Below are 13,452 nucleotides of genomic sequence, written 5' to 3' on the forward strand. Positions count from 1 at the left end.
TACTTTTCAACGGTTTGCGACAAAAAGTATCCTGGACATCGAAGATCCGTTAGTATATTCTATGAAAATGTGGCATCGTTTCACATTAAAAAAGATAAAAGCTCACACCGAGGACGAAACATGACGCTTTTTTGTTAGCTATTAGTGCGATGCAGCTCGCGTATTTTTGGCAAAGCACATTTTTTATTAGTACCTATTAATTTCCCCTTTTCCGTGTCTGTTTTTCCACATCTTCCACAGCCTGTCCTATTATCGTGCACTTTACCTTGATTATTGGTTGGTATACAAACTGGTTTGTACCTCAATACGTTCGCGTTTTCTGTCGTCTTTCGCCTTTCAACCGTGAACTCCCCAACTGTTTCATGTCAATCAAGAAGCCTAGTCCCCGGCTCGGTAACGACAAGTTTGAATTACGCTCAAATCCAACCCTTCCAATATAAGTATAACATAATCCCCTTGCTTATTTGACGAGCACGCCTACTCTGGGGTCCAGGACCTCATGTCATGCTACACAAATAAACTACACAGTTCATCCTTCCTGAAATGAGAAGGGCAACCCTGTCAGGGGGAGCGAGCACTATGTAATTCTGGACAAATACTGACAAATACGGATACCACGACGCCGAGTCCCTCGGGACTGGGCTACCTCTAATCTCCAAGCAGATGTTGGGAGGCAAAATCGTTACTACGTTTTCTAGCTCCATAATGTTGTTGTTACAAACGGCCTTCTTTAGGACTTTCAAGACGTTAGAAGGGCCGTCTGAACCCAGAACGTTAACGGGAGCTAGAAAAAGTTACAATTGTGCCTTCCAATTTTGCCTCCCAATATCAGCTTTGAGACTATGCTAGTCTCTATACCGGCCCAACAGCCCAAAGTATACACCTGCCCAGATTTTTCTCACGTAAAATCACGTGGTCATTAGTAAGGAACCGAACCTGTCTGGTGATAACAAACCTCATACATGTGCTCAGCATGACGTGCGCTGCAGTACGTCATTGTAATGTATGGAGGCCTTTTTATTGGCATTTGGCATTCATCTTCCTGGTATCACGACCGACTAAAAGTGGACTTTAATGTCGGGACGGTTGAACGGTGACATTTTGGCCACCTGATGATGAAACGCAAACCGCGAAAAGTCAAGCTCTTCCCACGGTCTGATTACAGTTAAGGCGACTAAAATCCGTCCCAGACTCGCGACAGACAGCGACACGCCAGAATAACGACACGAAATGTCACATGGAGTCGGCAACACTGTCGCCAAAGCCATGGTTTTAATTTCTGCCGGAATTCTCGTCGGCAAAGGGTTATCTGTCCAAATGTCGCCCCGGACTGGAGCCAACAACTCAGTCAACCTCAACAGACTTCAGGACCGGGAAGGTTACACGGAATAACGCTCAGTCAGTAACTAAAGAGCACAGAGTGGTTGGCCTGTATTGCATTACGAAATGCTATTCGAAAGGTAGCCAGAAAACATTTGTTCATGACACGTTCGTCGGCAGTTCGCTCTCGGGAGACCATTTTTGAACCAAGGAGTGACGTCTGTTGTGTAAGAACTGTCCAATTGCAACCTTTGTTACAACAGATACAGATGTGCCGTGTAAGCAGGGTAGTAGTTGATATCGCCTTTAGCACGTTAGAAAGAGATAATAGCAACATCAACGACAAGACGTATGTTGTTTCAGTCAAAAGTCATGTTGTTCCCGTCATCGGAAAACTCAAACGACACATCAGAGAGGCCAGCTGGCAAACATGGCCTTAGAGCAACAATTAAACACATTCTTTCACGGCGAAACTATGTCTGATCATTCTGTCTAGTGTGGCATGCAGTCATGAACGTCTATTGGATAGGAGTCAAACTTGTTAATTAGAGATTGTGGTATCCTTTAGAGAGAAAACACCTGCCTATGCTAACTTTGCTTTGAGGAAAACACAAAGAGAGTGTAAGAAACTGCACGTCGTAACACAAAAGAAAAATCAACAGGTGTTTTGTCGTATTGGCCTATCAATGTGCACAAACAGCAACTACCAACAGCATCCACAGCAAGCCTTGAAGCAAAATATTTGGTAAGTAGACAGTGCCTGGCGGATACTAACTACTACTTCGTTTCGTCCCGCTTCACTGTAGGACTAAACCGAACCACACCCCAGAGGATTTAGAACATCCCTGTGGGTTAGATTGCTCATCCTTCCTATTAACTACAGTGTAAATCTATTCGACGTGGGGAAAGAGAAGAAGAATCAAACCCAGACCTCGATGGCAAGACTCCAAGTTGCTAGATATCTGTTACTGTGTACTTTAATAACAGGATATGTCACTTTTAACCTGGCTAAGATCGGTGCAAGCTGTCCGCCCTTGGGTTTTCCTGACCTTGACAATTTTAGCTAATGAACGTTAATATTGACCAGACTTCTCGTTAGTCCTGCCATGGCGCTGAAGAGAACGGTTTCCGCACGGACAGGTGTACATACTCTGAAAGGTCAGTTGGTTCAAACGGGTGCCTTGTCGACCTAAATAATCATCTTACGTCTTGGGCCAGATTTACTCGAGGAAAACTGTTGGAGATACGACAACTTCGTATACGGCGAGGTGGAACGTCCGCGGTCGTACGACGTCATTCGTTGCTACGTGTAAATCGGCCCGCGGTGTCGTACCATTACGAACTGAGCCAATTCAGAAGCGTATTATGGAAACCCGCAGTTTCTGCGGCTCCCCCGCTGTGCGGAGTGCTATTGGCACCTTGGCGCTAGCAAATAACCGCGTGTTAGCTTGACTCTAGACCAAATACACCAAATACCAATGCCTTGTATCCTTGAATTAATTATTACGAAGTGCGCTACAATCCCGGAGCTTCTCTGGCTGACTGGAGTTTCTCTAGCTGGCTGATTTGGGAACAGTGGATGCTTGAAGATTAGTAAAGCGGTCTCCTGTATTCACATTCCTTCATTAGAGAGCTAAACAATGGTCTTCCTTCACAGTTCGGTGACGGAATTTCCTTTCAATAGTGAAGCCAATCAGCGCTCTCCTTTCCTGTGACGTCCTTTCCTGTGACGTAGATATCACGGGCCATCTGTCTCAGAGTGGTCACTTTAGCGTGGGAAGCGGTGTTGGCCACACACGCGGATCGTTCTAGCCCCATGGCAGGAATCAACGTCAACCATGGCATTTGTGTTGCCAAAGTTCTAGCTACGACTAGCTCAGGGTCGGCCTCAGTGAGCCCTGTTGGGGAAACTCAACTTATAGGGAGACTGAATACCACAATAAGCGGACGTGTGTTCAAACATAACGGTAGGTCAGGATTGGATTCAGTGAGCCCTGTTGGGGAAACTCAACTTATAGGGAGACTGAATACCACAATAAGCGGACGTGTGTTCAAACATAACGGTAGGTCAGGATTGGATTCAGTGAGCCCTGTTGGGGAAACTCAACTTATAGGGAGACTGAATACCACAATAAGCGGACTGGTGTGTTCAAACATAACGGTAGGTCAGGATTGGATTCAGTGAGCCCTGTTGAGGATACTCAACTTATAGGGAGACTGTATACCACAATAAGCGGACGTGTATTTCAATCATAACGGTATGTCAGGATTGGATTCAGTGAGCCCTGTTGAGAATACTCAACTTATAGGGAGACTGAATACCACAATAAGCGGACGTGTATTTCAATCATAACGGTAGGTCAGAATTGGATTCAGTGAGCCCTGTTGAGGAAACTCAACTTATAGGGAGACTGAATACCACAATGAGCGGACGTGTGTTTCAATCATAACGGTAGGTCAGGATTGGATTCAGTACGTGAGCCCTGTTGAGGAAACTCAACTTATAGGGAGACTGAATACCACAATAAGCGGACGTGTATTTCAATCATAACGGTAGGTCAGGATTGGATTCAGTGAGCCCTGTTGAGGATACTCAACTTATAGGGAGACTGTATACCACAATGAGCGGACGTGTGTTTCAATCATAACGGTAGGTCAGGATTGGATTCAGTGAGCCCTGTTGAGGAAACTCAACTTATAGGGAGACTGAATACCACAATAAGCGGACGTGTGTTTCAATCATAACGGTAGGTCAGGATTGGATTCAGTGAGCCCTGTTGAGGAAACTCAACTTATAGGGAGACTGAATACCACAATAAGCGGACGTGTGTTTCAATCATAACGGTAGGTCAGGATTGGATTCAGTGAGCCCTGTTGAGGATACTCAACTTATAGGGAGACTGAATACCACAATAAGCGGACGTGTATTTCAATCATAACGGTAGGTCAGGATTGGATTCAGTGAGCCCTGTTGAGAATACTCAACTTATAGGGAAACTGAATACCACAATAAGCGGACGTGTGTTTCAAACATAACGGTAGGTCAAGCTCAGGATTGGATTCAGTGAGCCCTGTTGGGGAAACTCAACTTATAGGGAGACTGAATACCACAATAAGCGGACGTGTATTTCAATCATAACGGTAGGTCAGGATTGGATTCAGTGAGCCCTGTTGAGAATACTCAACTTATAGGGAGACTGAATACCACAATAAACGGACGTGTATTTCAATCATAACGGTAGGTCAGGATTGGATTCAGTGAGCCCTGTTGAGAATACTCAACTTATAGGGAGACTGAATACCACAATAAGCGGACGTGTGTTTCAAACATAACGGTAGGTCAGGATTGGATTCAGTGAGCCCTGTTGAGGATACTCAACTTATAGGGAGACTGAATACCACAATAAGCGGACGTGTATTTCAATCATAACGGTAGGTCAGGATTGGATTCAGTGAGCCCTGTTGAGAATACTCAACTTATAGGGAGACTGAATACCACAATAAGCGGACGTGTATTTCAATCATAACGGTAGGTCAGGATTGGATTCAGTGAGCCCTGTTGAGGAAACTCAACTTATAGGGAGACTGAATACCACAATAAGCGGACGTGTGTTTCAATCATAACGGTAGGTCAGGATTGGATTCAGTGAGCCCTGTTGAGGAAACTCAACTTATAGGGAGACTGAATACCACAATAAGCGGACGTGTGTTTCAATCATAACGGTAGGTCAGGATTGGATCCAGTGAGCCCTGTTGAGGAAACTCAACTTATAGGGAGACTGAATACCACAATAAGCGGACGTGTATTCCAATCATAACGGTAGGTCAGGATTGGATTCAGTGAGCTCTGTTGAGGATACTCAACTTATAGGGAGACTGAATACCACAATAAGCGGACGTGTGTTTCAATCATAACGGTAGGTCAGGATTGGATTCAGTGAACCCTGTTGAGGAAACTCAACTTATAGGGAGACTGTATACCACAATAAGCGGACGTGTGTTTCAATCATAACGGTAGGTCAGGATTGGATTCAGTAGTGAGCCTTGTTGGGAAGACTTAAACAGTCTGAATTCGACTTATAGGGATATTTGTTGAACATAATTGGAGGTCTAGCTTAGGGCTGGCTGTGTGTGCCGTGGGGATTAGCAGAGTAATTGACACCTAGCCGAGAGTCAATAAAACTCCGCCTGTCTACGTCCAGACCGCTCATTTGCATTATACGCTTCTGAATTGAGCCAGTTCGTAATGTCTATGGACCGTCGTATGCCTTATCCAGGGTAGACGCACGACGGGCCATACACATGCCCGTGGTACGACACTGCAGGCCTTGGTCTCTTGAGTAGTCCTTTGTTTGATTTGGGACAAAAATTAAAGAAATGACCCCAAATGATACAATTGTTTGAAAACTAGCATCTGCATGTCAGACGTACTGCCATCAACGCACCTTTAAACTTCTTAGGAAGGGTGCTGGCAACTCTTGTACGTATTTCTAAAGTCCTTGATCCAAAAATGCCACTTTGCCCTTAAACGACACCTCTGCTGCCTCTGGAACTGCAAAATGCATTAGTCATTTACTTATTAGCAACAGTCTTCTGACAACTCCATCCCGTAAGTGTTGTTTATAAAGTTGTGTCCAGACATTCCGGATATCTCCACTCAGGCCAGACGACAAAACACACCGTTATTTCCCGCTTTGTTTCCTCCGAACAGCACACGGGAAGTACTTGCCATGATTGGATTCCTATTGAAATAGCGTTCGTAAATTAAGCCACACTTAGAATGCCTACCGCCTAGGGCAACAGTGTTGATGAAAACCACGCCGACAGAGATGCCTGTATCAACTTGTGTTGGGTGCATTAGTGTGAACGGGGGAGGGGGCAACACGTCTTTAACATTTTCGACTGTAGTGTAGGTAAAACGGAAAATCTGAAGCCTGGTACCCAAACCTATCACAGCTCCTCGAGAGGACAGGCGAGACACGGGAGCTATTTCATTTATTGTCAAATGCTACAATATATTACACCGACTCTCGAGGCAGCATAGTTCTCGGGAGCTGTAAATATAGGTTTTGATACCAGGAAAATTTTACGGAAGTCTACTCTTCAAGCAGAGGAATTGGTCCGGCTGGTTTTTTACGTGTTTCTAGGCGTTTTTGTCGGGCTTTCTATTTTGTCCCATTTTCTTTATGTCGCCAACCATACAACCAAACGTATGGGTTGGCGACATGAAGAAAACGGCACGAAATAGAAATCCCGACAAAAACGCCTAAAAACACGTCAAAAACCAGCCGGACCCGTTCCTCTGCCTGGAGAGTATCTTCTTACTTGACTAGCTTTACGGGTACGAGCGTGCTCCCTCGACCCTCCAGCAACAAGAACGTTTGGCTGGTGAAGGAATTCGGCAGTCCTCCCGCCGGGAAGACTGTCGTGTTCCCCGTGGTGACATGTGGCAACTGTTAACCACTGACCACAAGGTTACTCAAGGTCAACCCTGACCATAAACAACTCGTCCCTCATGCGGTGGAAAATTGATTCGGCACATCGGCATCAAAAAGGGACATCTAGACTAAGGTGTATTTAATGGTGTAGAGCAAGGGAGTAAAGCACGAAGGACTAAAGAAACATTGGTGTTTAGATACATATAGAGCTACATTTATTTGTATGGCCACAGCGTTTTATAGAGCGTTTGTGATCTGGTGATGTTGTACACTGTGTATGCTTCAAGTCATGCGGGGATACACAGAGTTACCAACATCCAGAACGATGACTTCACCTGTTTGGATAAAGCAGACACTTTCATACAGTCTCCACAGACTGCACACTACGGCTGAACTGTCTCTCAAAAACCCGTGCCATCTTCTTAATGCTAGCCTGTAGTTCTATACCGTCATTAGAAAAGCTATCCGCAGCTTGTATGTACAGCTTACTACAAAGACAACAGGCAACGACATGCTGTATCGAGCGCGATCCAGCTCCGTTCACGGTTGACGCTCCTCTGGCTTCCCTCAGACTATCTGGCTTCTCGTGAAACATCCCGAGACAAAACACACTCCTGTCCCGGACAGTAGGGCACTGTTGCGCGATAACATCGTCTTACTGGAGGATAGAGAGGGATAACAGGACATACCTGCAAACAGCGGAGCTGAAACAATGTCACCTGTATCTGTGTGTGTTCTGTCGGACAGGGACAACTTACCAACATTCCTTGTGAGTCAAACAGTGAAAGCAATTAAAGGTCATGGAAAATGTGCTTCTTACTTCGTTTTTCTTTCCCACTTTCTTACTTCCTCGCTTGTTTTTCTTCCCCTCCTTCCTTCATTAATTGATCAATTAATTGATCAATTAATTAATTCAATCATTTCTTTTCGTCTTACCGAACCTTCGACGTTTTCACAGCTGTAGTACTAGTCAGATGTTATGTTACAGCAGACGATCTTTTCCATCGCTACTGTCATTCCTCCTAGATCCTTCGTCATCTTAAAGTCGTCCCCGTCCCCAAATCCCTTGAAGACTCCACGGAGACTTAAGAAGGATCACCGTTGCGTTACGGCAGCTTCTGGGCACGAAGAGTTGACATTCCGTCTTATTTCTAGTCGTCCTTGGGGTGGTCTTGAGGAATTCGTGAGCGGCAGAATGAAGCGGAGTCATTAGAGATGATTACGTGGTTACACAACACACAGGGCCGGCGTGCTGACAGACTGTCCCTGTCGTCTGTCCGCCGTCTCGGGACGGGGTCCAATAGCCATAGTTTAGCTTGTGCTTCCTCAGCGTAAATAGATAAACCCTAGGCCCATCAACATCCCACGAGGTTGGCCAATGTCAAAGAAATCTTTCTACCGAGGCTATAGTAACTGTTTTCCTAAGGTTCGTGGGAAAAGTAAAAGACATGCCATTGTAGCGGGCGACAAGTCTAAATATTGATCTGAAGACTCGGGTGGTGGGAAAAACATAAAGTGCTTCTATATTTGAGTATTCTCTCAGAAAAAGCTGGAAATCGTGACAAAAAAGATAGATTGACGTCTGTTTGCCACGTCAACCATTGGTCTAACAACAATGACAGACAGAATAGCGCCCGACAGTATTACTGCCTTCCTGTGCCTTTTGGTCGCAACTGGTTGCAAGAAAACTGTGATTTGATATCAAAGTATATTTAGCATATAACGTTAATAATTCATAGCATGAGCGTGCTTCTCACTATCAGACTGACTCCAATGCCTACCTATTTCTAACATTCTCTGCCCACCCTTCCCAATTCCCTCTGTGTTCCACCAGACGATTGTGGTCCACCAGACGACCTTGGCCAGTCATGTTAGTTCCAGTGGACCCACAAATATGCTGAAGTCAGTTATTTACAGGATAACCAGGGTGATCTGTAAGGAATGTCCCTCTAAACTAAACTGATTGCTACTTTCCTTGGCGACGTCTCTGGTGACTATAGTTGCAGCTCAGTCCAATTATGCCTAATCCTCTGTCAGGACGTCCATGACACCCGTCCCCTCGAGATATTAGATTCGAAAGAAAAGGTAGGAAGCAGAAGAAGGCAGGCTTTCAAGGCTAATAGCAAAGTGGAGCTACCTGGAGGCTATCGTAGCAACGGTTACTTTAATGTAGGATAGCCTGGATGTCAGCCTGGTTGCTTATCATAGTCCGCTCTACGAAATGCCATTGGAAGAGAACTAAAGCGAAATAAATCTAGCAGAAAACCGGTAGTCAAGCTAAAGGCAGGACATACAGGTAAAGGAATAGGAGGCCCTGCAACGTTAAACGTTTTCGTTACATCGAAACATGATGACAAGGGATATCGCTCTGACCTTCTTTTCTGTCCCCACTTTGTCTGTCTACGTAAGTCATTCCGTCTTTCACTGTCCCAAACTTTGTATTGATCGTAACTTACGTAAGGCATGTCATAAAACGGAGAACGAGAGACGGGCAGTGGATGCCCCGGGGTGGTCTATGTCTACAAGCTAACACAGCTGCTACTCAGGGGGCGAGCAGGGGAAGGTCAAGTGGCTCAGGTCAACAAGGTCAGGTCAGGTCACTAAGATCAAGACGGCCAGCGGCTGGAACTAACACCCTAAATTAGACGCCAGCAATGTTTAAACATTCCATCTTGGCTTCGCGGTCCGAATTATGCCAACCGTGCAGCGACCTTCACTGGCATTTACCCTAGATGTCAGACTGGTTCCTTCAACCTAAACTAACATTGACTTTGTGGATAGCAAACCCTAGACATCACCGTCTTCGATGGCCGATTACCTGAGAACGATAAACTCTAGACGCCCATTAAGTCACTTAAAGTTTGACAATGAAAAATACGACACTTCTACACATGTATGATTAAGACATGCTCACGGTATGTGTAAAAGAAATTGTCTGGACGTACTAGTATTACCATTCGCCAGCTGCAACTGTTGAACAAAAACCATACAAAAATCAATTATTCCGATTCATACTTTCCTGACAAAAGTATCATTCTCTATTGTGGAAACTGCCATTGCGAATGGAAGGCGACATCTTGCAGACACAAAACCAAATACAACATTGAACGGAGGAATGATGTTCAAGAACTTAAACGCAAAGTATTAAACGGAGGAACAATGGTGACTGGATCAAACCTTCAGGTTGGCAATCATGTCGTATTGAGGTCAAATAGTGCGGAACCAGAGACACATGCGATATGTTGTTATAGGACCACCACAAGCCCACGATTATTAAAATATTTTATTTGGATTTGTAGCTTACCAACTCTCGTTGACTTTTATTGGAGTCAGATTCAGATACACGAGTACTCTTTATACCTGTGCCCCAGATGGTGGTACTGTCCCGTATCATCACCATCCTGACACGTGTGATGTACGTCGCCTTTATTTGTACAGATCCTCCTAACTAAACACACCGTCACATCTCCGTGCGTTTATCAAAACGTTCTCGTATACTTACATCGTTCACAAAGTCCCAGATAAGATACAGGGTAAAGGTCAGCTCAAACCGGATGGACGTAGGACAAATATAGATCAGCATGATCCAGGTGTTTTTACAAACGTAAACGCTTGTAATATCTTGACTGGAAAGCAATTCTAAATGCGCTCAAAATACGGAAGCATCAATCTGTTATAAGCTAGATATTTGTAGATGTAAACAGTGGTTAGCCTTATCAAGTCAATAATGATTTCGTGAGGCCGTTTTTAGATTAACTTTGCATACCATATTTTACTGTGTATTTACTTCAGTGTATATATCTATAGTGACCCCAAAACCTGACATGACGGAAGCATGTGTCGTTTGTAACGTGAGGTCTAAACAGTTTACTCCAGTCTGTGTGTGTGTGTCGCCAGGTCAGTATGCCTCAAAGGACGTTCAAAACTCCACAAAATTCGGAATTCGCCGAGATGGAAACATTTTTGTAGATGGTAGAAAGATGTGGACGCTGAAATGCACACCAAAGCTTATGATTTGACAACGGTTGTTGTAAATTCGACTTTGGACCTCTTAATTGCAAAATTGGTGGGTGAAGAATACAGCCAAATTGCAAAATTGGTGGGTGAAGGATACAGCCAGTGTGCAATATTGTCTCTGTAGAAATAAAGAAAATACCTTTCCCTCAATATCTGCTTGATAAGAAAATGCCGCTTTCACCAAGAAAGAGTCCGGCCAGCGTATGCCCACTAGTTGACATAAATTCATATAAACGTGCGCTGTCGTCAGTCGTAGACGTTATGTCAGAAATCTGGGAGGCCCTTGACAAGTTTCAAGCAATGGAAACCAGACATTGGCAGACATTCAGTACGTTTACAGCTCTATCTTCCAGAAATTTACGATCTGACACAGAAATGCTGCCCTAATGTTGTCTTTCCCCTTTGATAAGATTATAAGAGGCCCTTGACAAGGTCAACTACGTGGGCCTTTATCTGTCTGACATTTGCGACCAGAGTGTTTCAGATCTCCCTTCGTCTGGCACAGAAACAGACGTTCTTAACGTTATCTTCCGGTATCGATAACACTTTAAGAGACATCTTCCCAAGGTCAAAGTCATATAGAACCCCACAGGTCTGACATATGTAACCCAGCTGGTCGTTCATCTTCTGATGTTCCCAGCATTCACCGCAGGGACAGCCAGGCGGTGATTGACAGCCGACGCAGACGATAGCAAGTGCGATGCAGACGGTGTACAAACGCAAATAAAGCAACAGTCCACCACTTTTCACAGAACCTGTCTCCGACTGGAGACAAAATAAGTATCATATCGTGACAACAATCTGTTTGTTTTATCTACACAGGAACTGTAATCTTCGATATAGATAGATGTCTGCATTGAAGATCCCTCTTTGATGATTGATAGGTAGACGTTGAAACCTAATGCGTTGTTTCTGGTAAAGCACGACATTGCAAAATATACAGTACGTGCCTCAAATCACAAATCATTTCGTCATGTGCCTGACAGATAAACAGCAAGACGATAGTATCCTTCGGATTAGGCTCATTGGGTAGAAAGTCACGGTGTAACTTTAACCCAACTTTATTTCAAAAGTACAAAGTTATCAATCAAAAGTTTATTCTTATTTTTGTCCAGATACCATGCGAAGACCTGAGACCAATGCCGCCCTTCAACAGAAACCAGAACGAGGTGTCGCCATGGCGACTGTGTTACGACCACGCCCATGGAGGAGCCCTCGGGAACCCCCAAGCGGAGGAGTGTGTGGTCTACTCCTTCAGGTGAGGCAACCAAAATCCCCAGTACACTCCACCAGTCCTTCCTAATGGGCTAAGGTGGTATGGATCGTAGAATTCGGCAAAAAAGGAATAACTGACCTGCAAATGAAACCCTAGTGTGGTCAAACTCCACTGCCAAATACCCCCTAACGTTATGGCAGGCATAGTTATTACAGTAAAAATCCAGTGTCATGGGCTTCGATTGTTCCTTTGGCGCATGATCAATGTGAGCCAATGCTCTTTCGCCAATGCAGTGTTCAATACAGATGCTGACAGGAATTAACAATAACACGAATCTCAAAGTAACGCAGCATCTTTGATTAAAAATGGAGGAAAACACAGGGCTACGTACTACGTAGGTTTACTATACTAGGACTTACAGCTTAGTACAGCACCTTTCTTACATTTTGTTCCTTTGTTTTATGGCTATGTCACAGTCTGGAGCGAAAAGATCCCTTCGCCCTGGCGCTTGCGCACACCGGATGTGAGGTGCACGTGTTCGACCCTGACCTTGAAGGAGAAGAACACCAACAGGTACGACAAAAGAACCCGAATGTGACCATCAGTAGATATACTAATGCACTACTAGTAATGAGCAAAATTATTATGCATTAAAAGAACGACCAGCAGACAATATAGTAGGGTGTTGTTCCGTTGACTGACGCCTTTTGATTAGACTACCCAAAAAAGTGAACTTTGCCGTCTGTGTGTCTGTACAGGTGGGGGATGAGCTGTGGGTCCACCGTGCCGCCCTGGACTGGCGGGACTCTCATCACGAGGGGGAGGGGGGCCGCTGGCACACCCGCCGGTTCACCTCCATCATGCGGGACCTAGGACACAACACGGTACGTTGCGATTACATAGTGACCAGAAATTGCCAACATTGAAACTGCGTAGTTTTTGCAGCCAATGTTTCTGGCGGCTACCTACCTTAACTTCGGCTGGCCATTGACAATTGTCGCATAGGCCAGAACCTGGTGTTGTGGACAACTGTGTTGAAGGAAAAAAGTCAAATCATGTTATTAATAAGCAAGAAACCTAGCTTAACTACTCATTTGCATATCGTCTGCAGGTTGACGTTGTGCGGATGGACTTGGAGGGTCTAGAGTGGAAAGTCCTGGAGGACATGTTATTGGAAGGTGCGATGTCCCGGATCCATCAGCTACTGGTGGAGGTGCACCTGCACTGGAGTGGCTTTCAGGTAGGGGGCGCTGTTGCATGGAAAACTATATGTCTACTGTGCAAAATGGCAAGGCTCCAACTTTGAAATTAATGTTCAATGTTGACATTTCGACAAACTTAAAAGTTTTTGTTTCTTTTTAGATCTGTAGATAAGCATGATGTTGTATACTTTCACTAAACAAATGTTCCTTGGAGAAAACGAGGTTTCTCTAGACATAAAGACTCTGCAAGAACTGTAAC

The 13,452-nt window shown here is 44.7% G+C and overlaps 1 protein-coding gene across 5 annotated transcripts in view; it reads left to right on the forward strand.

Moving 5' to 3' along the window:
- The window catches only part of LOC136432228 (probable methyltransferase-like protein 24), a 44,029-nt gene that overhangs the window by 29,119 nt on the left and 1,458 nt on the right, over nt 1-13,452 (forward strand). For all 5 annotated transcript variants that reach the window (XM_066423329.1, XM_066423321.1, XM_066423298.1 and 2 more), the window contains exons 4-7: nt 11,891-12,033; nt 12,468-12,564; nt 12,750-12,875; nt 13,103-13,231. In XM_066423329.1, the coding sequence (XP_066279426.1) occupies nt 11,891-12,033; nt 12,468-12,564; nt 12,750-12,875; nt 13,103-13,231 (495 nt within the window). The remainder of the gene's footprint in view (nt 1-11,890; nt 12,034-12,467; nt 12,565-12,749; nt 12,876-13,102; nt 13,232-13,452) is intronic.

This window comes from Branchiostoma lanceolatum, chromosome 1 (genome assembly GCF_035083965.1).
Source record: "Branchiostoma lanceolatum isolate klBraLanc5 chromosome 1, klBraLanc5.hap2, whole genome shotgun sequence".
NCBI lineage: Eukaryota > Metazoa > Chordata > Leptocardii > Amphioxiformes > Branchiostomatidae > Branchiostoma > Branchiostoma lanceolatum.